The 17,985-nt window shown below is 31.4% G+C and overlaps 1 protein-coding gene across 3 annotated transcripts; it reads right to left on the bottom strand.

The window, feature by feature from the left end:
- Positions 1-241: 241 nt before the first annotated feature.
- LOC125050667 (cell adhesion molecule 1) lies at positions 242-17,088 on the bottom strand. Of its 3 annotated transcripts, XM_047650649.1 has the most exons (8): positions 16,925-17,088; positions 11,404-11,505; positions 8,466-8,612; positions 5,620-5,783; positions 5,074-5,287; positions 1,829-2,243; positions 1,616-1,719; positions 242-1,208 (listed from the first exon to the last, which is right to left on the bottom strand). In XM_047650649.1, exons 2-8 carry the CDS (start codon positions 11,462-11,464, stop codon positions 1,087-1,089), a joined length of 1,227 nt encoding a protein of 408 aa, XP_047506605.1. In that variant the 5' UTR covers positions 11,465-11,505; positions 16,925-17,088; the 3' UTR covers positions 242-1,086. The 3 variants fall into 3 exon arrangements, with proteins under 3 accessions (XP_047506605.1, XP_047506607.1, XP_047506606.1); XM_047650651.1 differs by lacking the exon at positions 8,466-8,612 and having other exon boundaries at positions 16,925-17,087; XM_047650650.1 differs by lacking the exons at positions 11,404-11,505; positions 16,925-17,088 and having other exon boundaries at positions 8,466-8,993.
- Positions 17,089-17,985: the final 897 nt, after the last annotated feature.

The raw sequence follows: 17,985 nt of genomic DNA, 5'->3' as shown, positions 1-17,985 counted from the left end.
TATTTAATTTTCTCTTTTAGTTAATAAAATGTATTAAATTTATTAAGTAAAACGGGAGTACAATGCAATAAATGATTTATGTTATATACCATTCACCAATATTGAAAAAATTAAATAAGGTAACGCATCGCCATCCCATTCCTAAAAATAATAAGGAAGCAAAATTGATTTTACACAGCTGAATAAATATGTATAAATCAGAGTATAAAAAAAATATATATGTTTGTAATTAAAACTCACATTATCGTTATCAAGAATGTATTTATTCATATTACAATTAACATTCACTCTTCAAATAGAAGTCATAAATTGTAACAAAACAATGTATAAATAAAAACAAATCAGCTTGGCTGTAAACAATTGCTATGTAAAACTTAACATTTTAATATTTACATAAAATACTTGTCGCTTGTAATGTTTATAATGTTTCATCTAATTGATATATAAGTATTTAAACTAATGATTATTATATACAATGTACTTTTCTTAACATTAAGTTAGTTTACAGCTCCAAATTTATAAACGATAAGTTGGTCACCATAGCAACCTGATTCAATTCGCCGATTTCTTTATTCAAATATGAAATTGGTACGTAGTAGATTTTTCTTTAGGAAAAACCGACATGCTTTTTTCACAGAAACATCCACGGCCCGAGTTTTGGATACACGAGAGCTTTAGATTGATTAATCATTAATAGTTTTAAGCAGGTATCTTATTTGGTAAGTAGATTAGGAATATGAAAACGGATATTAGTAAAACATTTCACTATCACGCATTGCATTAAACAAAATATTATCAGGTGCTTACCAATTAATTTATAGATAAAGGTACGGAGCGAATTAAAAAGAGATTCCCAAATTGAAATGGATGATGCTGGATACGAATGTCCTCTTATAAGATATAGGATCTTATTAATCGATATTGAATAACTTAAAAAACATTAAAACTTACACAAATTAAATATATTAGAAGGATAAACGTGACATTGTTGAATTGTAAAGCCTTCGATAGATCTAAACGAGTCTCTCTTTTAAGGAAATTTAAAGCGTATTTAATCCTATATGTAACTGATACCAATTAATTTATCTAATTACCCAAATTAAGTAAAAAAGGTAACATAGGTATGGTTAGGAGATTGAGTATTTGTGGCTGCCAGAATAGGGAACCTTTATTCCAGGTGTCGTGATGTACCGCTGCTTGGTTTTCACCTGTAATAAGGTTTTGTTTTAAAAAATCAATTCTAATTTGCTCAATTTAACATACATTAGCGAGTTATTGCTGAAATATAACATAATTTAGCTGCAAATTGATCATAGCTTTAATTTCGTAAATAACTATTCCTGCCTGAGGTAAATTTACAAGAAAATTAAAAATAGTTTCGTTTAAATCGTTTGGATAGTTATCATCAATTAAATAAAGTTTGCAACCATAAAAAATAAGCGAAATTATTCTAACCACTATATTTTTATAATATACATATATATATATCTAAACGATAATACAATCCTAGGTTTTGACAACTGCCACAGATTTCTTCAGCCTAGTACAAACACCGTCGATTTTTGTATGTTAGACGTATTAGTTTGACCATATGAGGACTTTGTTAAGTACTTACCACTAAGAACGTGTACATTAATTATAACTTGAGAATGGTTTAACAAATGACAACTGTACAGTCCGCTGTCATTTTGGGACGCTGAAGACACGCTGAATGTAGCACTGCAAGAGAGATATGATACGTTCAAACAAATTCAGAGAGAGTGTAAAAAACTGCGTTATCCTGTAAGCCATGCGTTTGATTCCAGGTGAAATAAAAAATTACACTAACCTCATATTACGCCACGTGATAAATTTTTCTAAATCTTTCCCTTGCTTCCTCCATACTAAGCCATAAATATTATTCAATACTGGCCTAGTCACTGGTTGCATAGCTTGCGTCGTTATTTCATTCTTCATAGTTGTAGTACTTAAGCTAACGGTTGAAGTCAATGTTGTAGTTTCAACGCTCCAACTTTTGTTTAACATTAAATCTAATCTATTTAATATTGTGCTCATTTTTGTCGTTAACTCTGTGGTCGTTTGGATTGTTGTGGGTATAGCAGTTGTAAATATTGGCACTTTAGTCGGTAATGTTGATACATATTCGTCTGATATAACGCATGTTAGTTTAATCGAACTACCGGCTTTATAGAATTTGTCTTTGACGTCATGTGTTGAGTCCCCGTTGATAGTTAGAACTGGAGCTGAAAACGACAGGTATGAATAACAAACTGGTATAAATAAACTTCACAAATAACCTAGTTTATGTGGGATTTTGATATATAAATATCGTATGTATTATATATAATAAGCGTTAATTGTTTTCATTGATACGCAATAATAAGATATGGAAGAAAAGTCGTAATAGTCTTGTGACTAAATGAAGCAAGACGCCTATATCTCATTCAAAATATATGTAATTCGACACAATTCTTATTTTTCAGAAATTATACTCAGCGTTGACTAAATAACACTAGAAGTTTAAAATGCTTTAGAATGTTTAAATTGCTAAAACATCCCGATAATGCTGGTATTTTTGTATCAGTAATAATGAATTTAACATATCAAAAAAGCACTCTAAAAACTATTATACTATCGCTTTACTAACCCTAGTTTTAAAAGATAGAAACGGTTTAAAGAATTTCAAACAAACGCTCGTTTAAGCATTCGCCATTTCTTTAAAATTCATTGCTTAGTTAATGTCTTCACGGCTTAAAGGCTGCGCAATCTGATTATCTGAAGCTTTATAGAAACTTAACAGAACATTTCAATAAATTACAATGTCAAATTCGTTTTGTTATAATATTCTAAATCTTAACAGGAATGTCAAAGACTTATTAATTTCCTTCCTTTTTTTCTAATGAAATACATGATTAGAAAATGTATACGTAAAATACTAAACTGAGAATGAAAGTAACAATACTCCAGTGGCACAAAAGCCCTTTATTCCAATTCTTAAAAGACCGGCAACGCACTCGTGAGTCCTCTGGCATTGTGAGTGTCCATGGGCGGCGATATCATTTAACATCAGGTGCGCCTCATGCCCGTTTTCCCCTGCTCTATAAAACAAAATATACCCTTGGCTTTTGAGTGCATCTTTAATAATTTTTCTTCACAAGAATGTGATTCTTCTGAGCCTGACTTATTATCAATATTTGGGTCTAAGTAACCCAGTCAATGTCGAAATATATATACAGATACTGGCGTCTAAATCAAGGCCAAGACTCGCCGGGTCCCTTAAAATGTTTTCTTCTGCTAATAACCTCAACCGGTCTTGAGTATCCACTAAACTAAAACACCGTGCATTAACATTTCACTGTTTTAGCTTAAATTTTAATAGAACTCGTGTCAGGCGATATGCAGTGTGTTGGCGCGTTCACAAATTGTTCCATCCCACATCGTTATGTAAGCGATCCAATCACTGGCTGAGCCTATCAAACGGCTCTATTGCACCCGGGATCACAGCTAAGGGTACTATTTTATTAATAATCGGAGCGACCAGCGATTTAATTTACCTTTAAGGTCAAGACGGGCAGGCAAATTACTTTAGTTTTGTACTTTACTTGAAGGTAAGTATACAATGATTTATCTTATGAGTACCATATGTGATATAGGAAAGTGATCAAGTGTATAATAATGTTACGCAAGAGATGAAAATAGAAGTAGATGTGACGTTTAGATAATAATATTATCTAAGTTATCGTAGGTAATTACTATTATAATATAATATAATATAATATAATATATAACTATAGTATACAGGTGCAAAATAAGGCGAGATTTGGAGACAAGTGTTTAAATAATGTGCTTTTCTTTCGATATTAATGTAGATATAACTTCACAGTAGGTATGTTTTCATTAGTCTATTAAACATAATTGAATGGGCTAATTTGTTAATTAATACTAGCTTTTTCTATTAAATACTAGTTTGCCAAGTTACGAAAGTTAAATATTAATAAACATGATATTCCCGCCCTTCGCTTCTTTTATAGCCGCATCCTTATCGCTATCAATCTATATTAGCGTATTTAGGAGCCTTGCCACTTTTATTGCAAGTATTCTTTTCCGTCTACAACGATTTGGCAACAAATTTATGTTGCTTTTATAACTTTTTATATGCGAAACTTCATAAAAGTGTATTTATTATTGACATTAAAATTGTACGTAGGAAAATATTGATTTACAGACGTAGTATAAATGACAAAACAATGCTTCTAACGACTTTGTGAAAGTGATTCACAGAGCAACTGTTTAATGTACGTAAACCATCAATTCGGTACATGTATAAAATTTATCATAAATGTGTTTATAAAAAATGAACGACGTTGGAGTAGAAAACAAAAATGCTTAGGAAATAAAATATAACACTTAAAAATTACTCGAATAAAAGAGTTGTTCTGACCGCATGTTAGATACATATATGTACATTTTTTATCGCTATTTGTGTACTTAGAAATCATTTTTTAAATAAAACTTTATAAAAGCCGTAGAGAGCTTCTTGTAAATTCAATTTCAAATTCAAAATCATTTATTCATATAGGTAAAACAATGTACACTAATGAGCGTAAAAAAATAAACGCATATGAAATGCTTCTAATTTTACATTTACTGCCAGTTCTCAAATCAATGGCGTAGAACAGAAGAGAGGAACTGGCAATAAACTGTTCGCCTCTGTTTTTAATCGCCAAGTTTTTTGTTTTACACAACGTTTGTAAGGAGCATCCAGTCCACATGACGTCTTTAGTAATTAATAATAATAATAAAATAAATTGAAAACAAAGATTTGTCCTCTAAAGCAGGAGGCATGGTGAAATAGGAGCACGCATTTACATTCTCGTGGAAACAACACGCAAATACAAAGTCGTAATAACTAACGTACTGAGAGCATTCTAAACATCGAGTTATTTATTTTAAGTACATCATCAAATCACCATTTTAAAAATAAATAAATGAAGAGGGATTCGTTGAGAATATTCCCAAAGCAATCATCTATATTCGACTATTGGTCCTCATCATGCATAATAATATACTTACGTAATACTGAAATATCAGTATATATGGTCCTTGGTGGATGAGTCGATATTTGGCACATGTATCGGCCTGCGTCAGACCACTTTACAGGGTTGATGCTAAGCCTCCAGTTGTTTGGATATTGATATTTAGATGCTACCCTATTATCGCCGGCATATGGCGCTGGTCCCACGGTCAGAAGTTGTGCTGTTTCAGTGGCATGACGTAGCCACATTACCTGGCGTGGCAATACAAAATAATTGGCACTAAATAATTTAAAAACATAGAGAGTGTTATGTATAAGTAAAATAAGTAGAGTAAAATCAAAAGTAACTACTTCAAAGAATAGGAATAAGAATATTGTTTTAAATAATATATATTTCTACTATAAGCATCATTAGTGAATTGAATTTTGCCATAGTTATAACTTTTGAGCGTTCTTCTATATTATGCAACTATTAACTAAGGGCCTGTTGTCATAAATTCCATGTTCTTTTTTTGAATGTAGATGTTATGGCAATACCGGAAGGCTGTATAACAATCATGTAAATATAGATAATAAAATCTTACAGTTTTATCTTTGAGCATGACAACCCTACAGTTAAGTAGAGCCTCCGCCCCGACATGTGCCGTCACTTGAGTGACGTTTTTCTCCTCAAAGTACGGTCCCCAGTGTCGCTCGTGATGATGCAACTCTTGATACGGAGCATACTGTCGGGACTCCTCCGCCTTACCTATGAACAACCGCTTTTAAAATTAGAAATTATTATAGCTTACTTTCAGTCTCAGCATGCATCTCACGCTAAATTAGGTCATGTACCGGGACAAATTGTTAATTGAAACCTATGTATTTTGTAAATGTGTGCTTTTTTCTAGGCAAACGATCCGGTCCCTTTGAATGATGTGCTAACCGCCTATTGGCACCTGCAATAACAAGGGCGAGTGTGTTGCTGACCTTTGCGGAAATGGAACGTCAAATTTTTAATTCATTTATTTGTAGAAAACAAATTATACTTTAACTTTGCAGTTCGTAGAAATTGTGTTTTAAATACCAATTAACTCATCGTGAATCAACTGACAATTATGGCAATTAAAAAAATATTCGAAGCGATAAGACGAAAAAATAAAACTTCATTTAGCAAATTAATTATTAATAATAATAATAATATTAAAGTATTTGCTTTAATATGGTAAATAATTTACCACCGACGTTGTTGCAGTATTTAATCCTAATAAACAATAGAAACTATATAAATAAACAAACATTGTAGGTATTCCTTCTATCCTACTAGGTAAAGAACTTAATAGTTTTCGACATTAAGCCAGAGACACAATCGTTGGATATAATTTGCATGAAAAATTAGACTCATTTCATTCTCATCATCTCACTAATGTTCTCATTGTAGGAACACGGCTTATATATTGGGTTATAAAACGTTATCTGCGGACATTAAATGATACCTTTGTTTTCCATATAATATGTATCTTGCTTACAATGTTATACATAACAGAAATAAATTCTAAGAATTTGAATATACGTGAATGAGCAAATTTTGTTGTTAACTATATCAATATAAGAAAGCTTAAATCGAAATTCAAAGTTTTTTAGTTGGTTGGTTAAATATATAAATATATATATATATTATATATATAAATGTCTCGTGTAACAATGTTCGTTCCCATACTCCTCCGAAACGGCAGAACATACTCGACCGATTCTTATGAATTTTTATCCATATTTAGTGGATAAAAATTCATAAACCCTTAAGTGATAAGGGATGTCCATTGTCCATCCCAAAAAGTTTTTTTTTTGTTTTTTGGATATATATTTTTTTTTTATGATACATCATACAAAAATACAACCCATTATTTTCATCTATCCCTATTTTGTATTTGTCAGTTAATAACTTATAACTTGAACTCTGAGGTTTATACCTATAGAGAAAAATCACAGAAAAACCTAAAAAAGTTTAATTCCGGAAAACCGAACAATCTCTGGGGTAGCATAGCAAATTGTTCCATGTTGGTATGTACTAAAATGGTAGGCTAAGTAAAATCACATTAAGGAGGAACGAAGTTCGCGGGGGCAGCTAGTAATTATATAATAATTATTCACATTGTGAACAGGCCAATCTACAAATTCGTGGGATAAATATTTAGCAAAATGCTAATGCAATGGAGAAGTGACTCGGCCCGCCACATTTTTTTCTAAATTTCTTTGTCTTTATAAAATATAGCTTAAATGTCAATGTCAAATTATACTGCCAACTGTTACGTGGATAAAATATAATTGTTTAGTCTGTGTAATACGTTATACGTTTGTCTTGTTTACAATAGAATTTTAAGTTTAGCATAAAAATGAAATGGAAAGTTCTGATACTTATTTTATATTCTGTCCTACAAGTTTAAAATTAAAAAAAGGGTGCATGTACTTATGTACGCGCGTAAGAAGTTATACTTCTTTGGCATTATTAAAAATAGTTTTTGATTGCATGCAAATAATTAATAACAATTAAATAATCAAAGATTGGAAAAGGAGTCATTATAGTCAATAAAGTTCAGTTTACATTTGAAAAATTAAATAAATAAATATTTATTATTATTCTCTTACATTAAGTGTAACATAAATTCTATTATTATTCAAATGTTGTTTTTAAATTATGTCCTACGGCATTTGATTGCATCTTCCGTGAGCAACTTCATTCTGTTAATTTTTTGTCACTGTGCGCGCGCATCGTAAAATTTCACTCTCATAAATTTTTCATAACGCACGTAAAGAAGTATAACTTCAAAAAGACGTATCTTTCATCAAAATGTACAACTATTACAGAAGATTAGTTGTTACAAACGGGAAATAATAGTTCATTAGTTGGTTGTTCTATATTCCGTGGCATGAACGCTAAATGTTCCATTAAAGACAAGCAAACAATTAGCTGATGGATACCTTCTCTTTGTTTGAAATATGCTTTTTATTTTAGAGCGATATTGAAGGCTCGGGGAAATTGTTTATTGTTCGGCCGCTGTTTGTATTGGGTGTTATTTCTTACGCCTTTTCATGTTTGGAATTCGAATGATGTAGTTTCGGATTAAGTTTTTAGAATAAAGAACAACGTATGTGATTTTATAGAGTTCATATTAGATTTTTAAAATATGTTATTAATGTTATTTTACATGAGTGATGTTTAGTTATTTTATGTTATATAATATAAATGAAGCTAACTAGATAACATATATCTAATATCATTTAGAAATATTTGAACCATAGAGCCATAGACTATCATGAATAATATCTACATTCAAGCGAAAATGTTTTAGCCTAACATCAGAACGAACTAATTGGTTAGATCCCGCAATTAAAGAATTCCAACTTTAAGAAATTAAGTATACCTTGAAACTCGTATATAATCGATACTCACCCTGTAATAAATGATCGTTGTCAGTCGGCCCCTCTCGTATGCTCTGCCGTAGTTTCTTAGTAATATTCCTGAATATCTCTCTGGATAATGCGAGACCGTCCCGCTCATCGCTTCGACGCGTCCTGACGTGATTCTCGATATGCGGTTCTGCGGTAAAATGTATGTCTTCAATATTCGAAATCGGATCCATTTTTGAATAATAAACATTTGAGAGTCTAGTTCTATTTTCAAACTTGGAATTTTTATTATAACTTGTTAAATTTGAGATAATTTTGAATTTCGAATAGACATTTATTTTCCGTTTTTTAAATAAATATTGATAATGTTTATTACTTTATTAGCAAAAAAACATTATGATAGTCGTATTTTTTTAGTACATAATTTGAGAATACTTTCCCTGGCACACGTATTACATGACTAATTTTGAGAGACATTCTAATTTTGGGAAATCACTATATTCCACAGAATCCATTATCAGGAGCGGAGCAGTTTCTATGCAAAATACGTAACAAAGTAACTCTAAGAACTCGTAAAGTGATACTAAACTTGCAGCAAAGCGAACAATCAATTTTATTGTATTCAATTCATTCCTCATTTACATTCAGCCAGTGTAGCGATATCTGGTTGAAAAAACAGTGGATTCTAAATTCAAAAATAAAACAATTGAAACAAAAATATCAAAGAGGTTTGAATGCTATACATTTTTAATTGGTCTGTTGTTGTGACCTATTTATATTTCCCCTTACGACATGTAAGGGGTGTATAATATCAATTAGACGCTAAGGATAGATGTGTGTGTTAAACAAAAAGGTAAGTAGTGGTTAAGCGGTTGATTCCCAGGTGCGATGAACCTCGGGTGCAACAACGGATTGTTTTGTTAATGTGGTATTATTATGTACTTATGGAGGGTAGTTTGAAAATAAATCAGTGTTAAACCAACTAGCGTGTGTTTCACTACATGGTGACAGCGGTGGGATCTTACTTCTTACTTACTTACCTATAATTATTTGTGTTTACAGCTAAGTTATTAGATGTTAATTCGAATTAAGATTGCTTTATAGCTTTTTTATAAGGGGGAAGATGTGGTATTATTATGTACTTATGGAGGGTAGTTTGAAAATAAATCAGTGTTAAACCAACTAGCGTGTGTTTCACTACAGTTAATGCAATATATCCTTGGTAAAGGAAGGTGTCGTCAGAAAACCGGTATATCAAAGACGCAGAAATTGACGTGTCAGGCTCAGAAAGCATTACCTTTCGTATATTTATATTTTTTTCAATCAACCTTTTGATTTACAGTAGAGGTTTCCATGATGATGGTACGGGATAGAACTGTTTACTGATCAAGTTTTTTTAAACAACTACTTGTATGCTCTTCATCTCTTTCACCAAATCTAAATAATTTCCAAATTGAATTCCGGTTGTAGAGGATGTGCGTTATAGAGCCCAGTCGATTATAATTGCAGACATTGTTTTAAAACACAAAAACCAAAACCCACTGGCAAGGGAATCACTATAAATTAAATTGTGTTAAGAGAAAATCGCTTAAACACATAATTATTAAACAACAGCAACCGCCGATTTTAAAGTACGCAATCAAATTTTAAATCAATTAACAACAAGCAAACTGCAATCAACAAACTATTCCAATTCATGCATACTTAATTTATGACTGTGAACAATTTAAAACTGGTTTCATTAAACATAGGGTGATGCCCGCTGAGATATTCAGAAAATTTTCCTTCATCACTTTGTACACTTTAGCCTGAATAGTAGCGAGATTGATTTGATGATTGTAATCTTCTTTCCGCTCCGCCGACTAAAGGTCATGTTAAATTTAAATACGATTTCAAAAATGGAACAACAATTATTTATCATTATCTAAGTTATATTAATTAAACATGTGGATAAATTACATGAATAATTGTAAATAAACATAAATACTAATTTTTTTTAAAACATTGGTTCTATGGCAGCGCACCCTTAATGCTGGCAGAATTTCCACTCTATATTGCGGTGCTTATACGCTGAGCGAGAAAAGCACCAGCTACTACCAAGCGTCACCGTTACTGTCTACCATACGCTAACTTAAATCTACCTTCATCCAGTTTCACAATTCACTAAAACTAAAATAAGTTTCGCTACTAAATAAGTTTAAGGTATCATCGTTCTTTCATAAGATTAAGTTAGTAGCATGTCTTTGGTACACGTTGTTGTCAACAAATTTTTAAAAATAGTATTAATTTAAAATTCCAGTCAACGCGGTACCACCATGTTATTAGTCAGAACATATAAAGACTAGTAAATGAAAACATATAAACTAGATTAGTAACTGTCAGGACTTATATTACTACGAACGAGTTGCCCGCATCTCATAACCCGCTTACTTTACAGCATTGAAAATGCGCTACGAACCCTGGTTATACTGGGAACGGGGGTCGTTCTTTTTTCATTCGTTTCGTTTTAAGTACCAACTTGACGCCATCTTTTCCAGATGCCGTTAGCACAGCTATATTACAATATATCACAGCCAAAAAGATAATAACTTTAATCACAACCCGTTTCTTGCTGATCATGACTGTTAAAACGCACTCGAAACTATGTAAATAACGTAATAATTATAACTGGCAATGAAATTTTGTGTAAACTTGTCTCGTCTAGAGTGTAGTTTTCTACTAGTAAAATATTTTTGATTAATTTTTGATTTTTAATTGGAGTTTGCTTTGAAACGGTTAAATAAATGTTAGTAGCGTATTGTATTATCCTGTTCGATCTTTAAAGGCCACCATCGCATCAGCATGCGTTGAGTATTGAGATCTTCGCGAGAGACGGCTAGCACATGTTGGCCTATAAGTTTATCTTTAATCCCATAAAAAGCATTAATCTTGGTACATGACCTAATTTGAGATCGTAAAATACAAAGAGAAATATTTATTACCTGATGCGGTATGGAAGCAGCATAACGCTAGACAGACAAGGTTGAGGTGACTCCACAGCATATTAGTGGACACATCACAGGCGCTAGCACGTAACGCCTTACCTGAAACCAAGAACATAATAAAGAATGGCGGTTGTAAATTAAGTAGTATTAAGTGTATATGACTACCAGCGATCCTGTCAGACGTTGTCCTGTACACAGGTATTAAATACAAAAACAAAAAAAAAGATAATCATCAAATTGTAAATCTTCGCCATTCTCGAATTCACACCAAAATTCCTTAAAATCGGTCCAACCTAAACATTTTTTTTAAACGCATGAACATAGTATTTTTCGATATATTATGATATTTGGTATGAAATGGGTAACTTGCTAAAACTTGAAGTAACGTCACCCTCGAATGACCTCTATAATTATTAAACATGTCCTTATGTGCTTGGTCACATGAATCCCCCGCATGTGGATTTTGAAATGGTCTATTTCTGGCTCTGAAATTCCCCATTTTACATTTAGAACTCAGTTCAGGAATTTTAATATTATTTTGTAGACTGTGGGTTCATGTTTTACGGTTAAACTTATTGTTATGGTATTAGCAAGCTGGTAAACCGGGTCGAGCAATAAATCGGCAAATTCGAGCGAACAAAAGGTAGGTCAGGGCATGCATTAAAGATACTCGAAGCTTTAGAATTTCGAGAGTTGGTCGGTGTCTCTTAAAGCTTGTGCAGAAAAACTGTAATCTTTGTTTCAACCCACAGAAAACAAAACTTTGTAGTCTAGGTTAAGTATGCAAACTTTAAATACGAATATACATTCGTATATATGTTAACGTAAAATTGTAAACACCGTTAGATTGTAGTCTATCTCGCGAGATTATAAACTGTCGAAAGATTGTGAACCTCAGCTTACTGCTTACAATTTAACGTATTATTATTCGGTAGATTGTACTACACTAACTTAGTTATCATTCAAACTTCTTTGGTCAATTACAGATTAATTTTACTTTCCAACAATTTCATATAACTACCGAATAATAATACGTTAAATTGTAAGCAGTAAGCTGAGGTTCACAATCTTTCGACAGTTTATAATCTCGCGAGATAGATTACAATCTAACGGTTTTTACAATTTTACGTTAACATATACATTCGTATTTAACTAGAAATTGAGGTTTAGTAGGCAGCTGCTCATTATATTTTTATTCTTTTGTAGACAGACTTTTTCATATTTCCGCTCGAAGCATAATTTTTATATTTCTGGCATTCTGCTAGCAATATATTTGTACAACCACTAGTATATAAAATTTGGAAAAAATTGACGCTTTAGAAAGTAAGCTGGTATTTAATAATTAATCACATATTCATTTTACTGATGACTATACAACACCGGGTGCGTTAGTATTACCGAAATCTGATAATATAGACGAAAGGTTATTAATTATATACTAAGCTAGACACAGGGCTTAAACATCTGTGGTTTATATACAAACACATATACTCACGATCTCAGATTTTGTATCTGTAGCAATGAAAATTCCTAATCGTAATTTCGTAAATTTATGGATATTTTTTTCACTGTACGAGTTATTGAAAACATTAAAATAAAATTTCATTCGATTCTACACAAGACCTTAGCGGTCTCATACGGAACTTTCGTCTTTCGCTCTGAAGAGTTATTTTTTTTATAAATATGACCTGAATTATACTATTTGTAAAATTTTTGTTTAATTATAAATTATATTATTTGGTACTACCCAATACAAGATAAGTTCAGTTCAGACAGATTAGAATGGACATGCATGAAAATGATGTAAGTGATGAAAGAGAGTTAAAGAGAGAAGATTTAATATGATGCTGAACCAGTTGGTTTTAATAAGTAAGAAAACCGTTCTGTCGACTGAGCATTCTCCAAAAAAATAGCTTAAGGATCTATCTATCTATCTATCTATTAAATGAAATGAAACGATAATCCAAGTAGAACGAGATGGTAAATAAAATCCTGGCATAATCATCCGGGGCGTAGTTGTGATAACAAAACACGCAGCCCTGTTCAGAAATGCTTACGCGAAATCTTAAGGGATTAGAATCGCAAATAGAAGTTATGTAACGAGTTCGTGAAGTCAAGGTGAAGGTGTGAATAGGAATACATCAAACTTGTATATAATATGTAGGTAAAGAATTTGTAGAATTTGCCACATCAAGTTGACAGATAACTATTTGATATAATAATCTATATATATAAAAATGAAACCCGTTTTCCGTTGTCACGACATACCATAAAAACGGCTTGACCGATTTGTCTGATTTTTTTTTGTAATATACCTTGAAGTACGAGGGTGGTTCTTACGGAGATAAAAATTTAAAAAAATTGAGTGAAAAAGTCTAAAAACAACACTTTTCTATATTCATTCACAAAATATTTGTAATTAAACTTAAAAGTCAATTTGAACTTTAATACCATAACATAAAGTTCAAATGTTAGTGGAGGGGTTCTGGGAAGGTAAATTTTTATTTTTTGACATAATGTATTTTTTGTCTTATTAATTTTCTTTTTTTATCTTTCTAGCTAGACCGGTGTCCCGAATAGCAGAATAAGTATTTTAAACAAATAAAGAATCGACTGTTAGGCGGTACGATGTTCACCAGGCCAGCTAGTTAATAATAATATAAAAATGTCAACTATTGACGCTAAGTTAGTTAGACGCTTGTTTTTTAGTCCATCTTATTTAGTTGTACATCTTATCTGGGGTCATATTACACTAGCCAAGGTTCCAAAGACAATTGGATCTTCAACTAAATATGTCTGAAAGTAAAGTAGTATTTCATGTTTATCTTACATTTTTAATATAAGTAAAACATGTTTAATGCGAAAGCTTTTAGTACTAAGCAGATTAACATATTGTCTAAACACGAAACTCCACTTTGTTCACATTTGCATTGGTGTCTGTGGTAATCTTAGAAGTGTAAAGTGCAAAGTTAGGCCTTGTATTATTGTAGTTATGTTTAGGGAGAGATTCCTAAGGTGGGCCTTTGACAATACTTATAACTTTTGTTACTCTAAAACTTATAATGTTATTCACGAATTAAATGAAATATTTTGTCACGTTTATTTTTGTTTAAAGTACCATGAAATTAATAAAAACAATACTATACCCGTACATTACGACTATATATATTTAATAATATATTTTAGTTATTATATTTTAAGGTTAGTTATTGTTTTTTTGTTATACATTTTAATTAGTTATTTATTTTAATTTGTACTTGTAACATTAAAACATGTTATATTTAATTCTACTCTTTTTTGTACATTGATACTATAAACATATTAAATATATAAAAGAAGTAACATTATATTTTAAACTGCTTTAGTAGTATACTGTACGTTATCATATGAACAATTTTAGTGTCGATTTCATGATATTTTGTTTTAATAAAAGCGCTAATTGTATGCCAATTACAACACCTACAGATGAAAAAGAAATATATAAGGGGTTTATTTTTTAAATAGCCGAGGATAAAAGTTAGTAATATTTTTATAGTACATTGAATTTCGTTGTTTGAAATTTGAATTAATAATAAAATTCAAATCTTATCATAACTTTTCAAAAAAATTCTATGTAAAATAGGCACTCATTAAACACTACTGTGACCTCAATGATCGAATTTTGATAAAATATTTATAAGTAATATTATTAGCATGACCCGTTTATTACGAATGGTTGCATATTTTATTTTATTGAACCTTAAGTCATAATTGTTTACGGATTCTAAAACTGTCTCCTCACCACTCATCCTTCAACATTACCTACTATTGTTAAGTACTAGTAGTAAATTTTTCAAAGTAAGTAAAAAAAGTAAAATTCGGAACAAATTCGCCCTATACCGTATATCCACGGAGCAGTTTTTTATAGCCAAGCAAACAGAAATGTCTTTCAGCCTTGCGTTTCTTGTCTTAATAAGGAGGAAGCTTGTAGTTTATTGTTTATCAGAATGCCAAATCGTAAAATGACTGCTTTACGACTGATTTGAGCGCAACCGCCGCTGCGAAAACCGCTGTATAAGTTCGAAAAGTGAGTTACAGAATCCCAAGGCTGAATGCCAAAACCAGACATTTCCTGTTAACGTAATAAATAATATAAATAAAAGCATTTTCAAATAATTATAAGTCGTTGTTTAAAATAACATTTATTATTGTCTTTTCAAACGCTCGGCCTTTTAGCCTTAAGCTTCACATAATTCATTTCAGTCTTCTTCTCTTAATTACACTTAGTATTAGCCACCTAGAAAATAACTTTACTCATTTATTATAGAACTAACGATCTAAAGAAATGACATGAGAAGGAATTAACCTAATCTAAAGAAATCTAAACGAGATTGTATTAATCAGCAAAGCTTCTTAAATCAATTACAATATCCTGGCAATAAGGTGCGATTACGTTCTATTCTAGGAATTGATCGCTGTAAATAGAATTGGATAGGCCAGTGGGATCCAGATTATATTGATTGAGCTCTCGATTTGAATCCCCAAGTAAAAGGAAACGTAGATCAGACCTGTTGACCACCTAGGTGGAAAAGTCTAGAACCTAAAATAGATACTCAAATGAAATCAAGCCGGTGATTTAGACTTCAGACAGGTACTTCAGTATACTTTCAGTCACAGTCCAGCCTGCAGGAACAGAACTTTAAGACAAGAATGTTGACAAGAAGTTCTATGATTTTAAGTATCAAAATCTTAACAGAATGAATACGTTTAGTTTTTTTAAGTACATAATATCCTTACGTGACCATTGACAATATTTCATTCAATTAAATCAAGAACTATTAAAAAGTTATAATTCATATATGTATTTAAAAATTTGTAGGTAAAATTCTTATGTTATATGAAGAACACACCTTTAAAGTAGCGAAACGTGTCAAGTAGTACATTTTTTCATAATGTATGTCGACTTCATTGCGTTCTCAGTCGTTTAATTAATTCATTCACACGTGTGTTCTAGCACTAGAGCTGTTAGCGGAGACCTAATTTTATGAATACGCTCAAAATTAACACGGTAGCAGAATTAGGGCAATATGTGATAGTGTAGAGGCATTTTGGTTACGTTGTATAAGCCCAGTAAGTAATGTGCTAAACTTTATACCTAAATATAATTTATAATATTAATTCTAACATAAAATAAATTAAGAACCTTATACAAAACATAATTTTGCATTTTGAAGTCAAATATAGTCAATAAATGCACAGTTCGCAGTCCTGAGTATGTTTATAAACCATTTTCGTCCTTAAATATAAATGGTATTTCTATATATAAAATAATTAAAAGGTAAAAAACTCACACTGTTATACGAGGAGTATAATTATAAGAATATTTGATATTTATACGTAAATATGAAAAAAATACTAATAACTAATTTAAAATTTTTAGCTGTAATAATAGAATATAAAATAATAATCATTTAATAATACGAATACAAATTAAGCGGTGACACAACTTCTCAAAAACTTTAAAATATAAAATACTCACATTATTTAATTAATTTACACATTAAGTGACGCACTGTGAACACTTATCACAACATTATAATTCCGTTTTTAAAATCACGTCACTGCACTCCACACTCGTGAATTTAATATGGCAAGTTGCGAATCTCCCGTTCAGTAGAGAGCCTGTCTGCTACTGACTGAATCGGGAGCAAGAGGGTGTTATGTGACGTTACGTCAACTGAGTGTGCGTAGAACGTTTGAAATCCGAACTACAAGTTCGAATTTAAACTGTTTATATTCATTTTTAAATATTTTGTATGTGTGATATCATATAAGTAATTTCGAATTGTAATAAATATGTATATGTGGTATATTTATAAACGAACGAAGTATTATTTGAACCTCATTTGTATTTGTAAAAAAATAATTAGATATAAGTACAACAAAGAATATATACTAGTGGTGTTCAATAAAAAGTGGTAATGCAATTGATTTTTTATTGAATAATGCCGTAAAAAGAAACTTCTCTAGATTTATCTTCAAACTTATGGTACATTTAATATCCTTTAACCGTGCAAAAAAGGGTTTCTCCATATTCAATGGACCTAGGTCTCACTAAGACCTAGGTCCATTGAATATGGAGAAACCTCCATCAATTCGAAGCCGATTCGAAGCTTCTTGAATAGCGCGCGGGGTAGTTATTTTGGTGAAACATAAAATCTCGTCATCGTTCTCGGCACCCAGCACACTGACACTGTTTTTATATCCAAATGTTAGTGTATAATATTATGGACACTTTCTGTAGAAATCCAAATTTCTTCTGCTAAAACAAAAAGTAACACGACGATCCACCAAGACAAAGTTTTCAACTTTTTTAATAATTTCTTTAGTCACTACCGATGAAAGGCGACCCGTGCCGTGGTTGTCGATAATGGAAGGTCTTCCTTGCTTGAACTTGGCACACCAACGCACAACCGTAAAATATAGAGGAGCATGAATACCTATGGTTGCTATCAACACTTCATTTACCTGCTCCACTGTACATTTTCCAAGCAGAGATATGTTATTACCGTGCGAACTTAATTTTATCCATTTTCAACA

Source organism: Pieris napi, chromosome 6 (assembly GCF_905475465.1).
Source record: "Pieris napi chromosome 6, ilPieNapi1.2, whole genome shotgun sequence".
NCBI lineage: Eukaryota > Metazoa > Arthropoda > Insecta > Lepidoptera > Pieridae > Pieris > Pieris napi.
The sequence above is the reverse complement of the archived record's forward strand: the minus strand, read 5'-3'. Positions and strand labels throughout refer to the sequence as shown.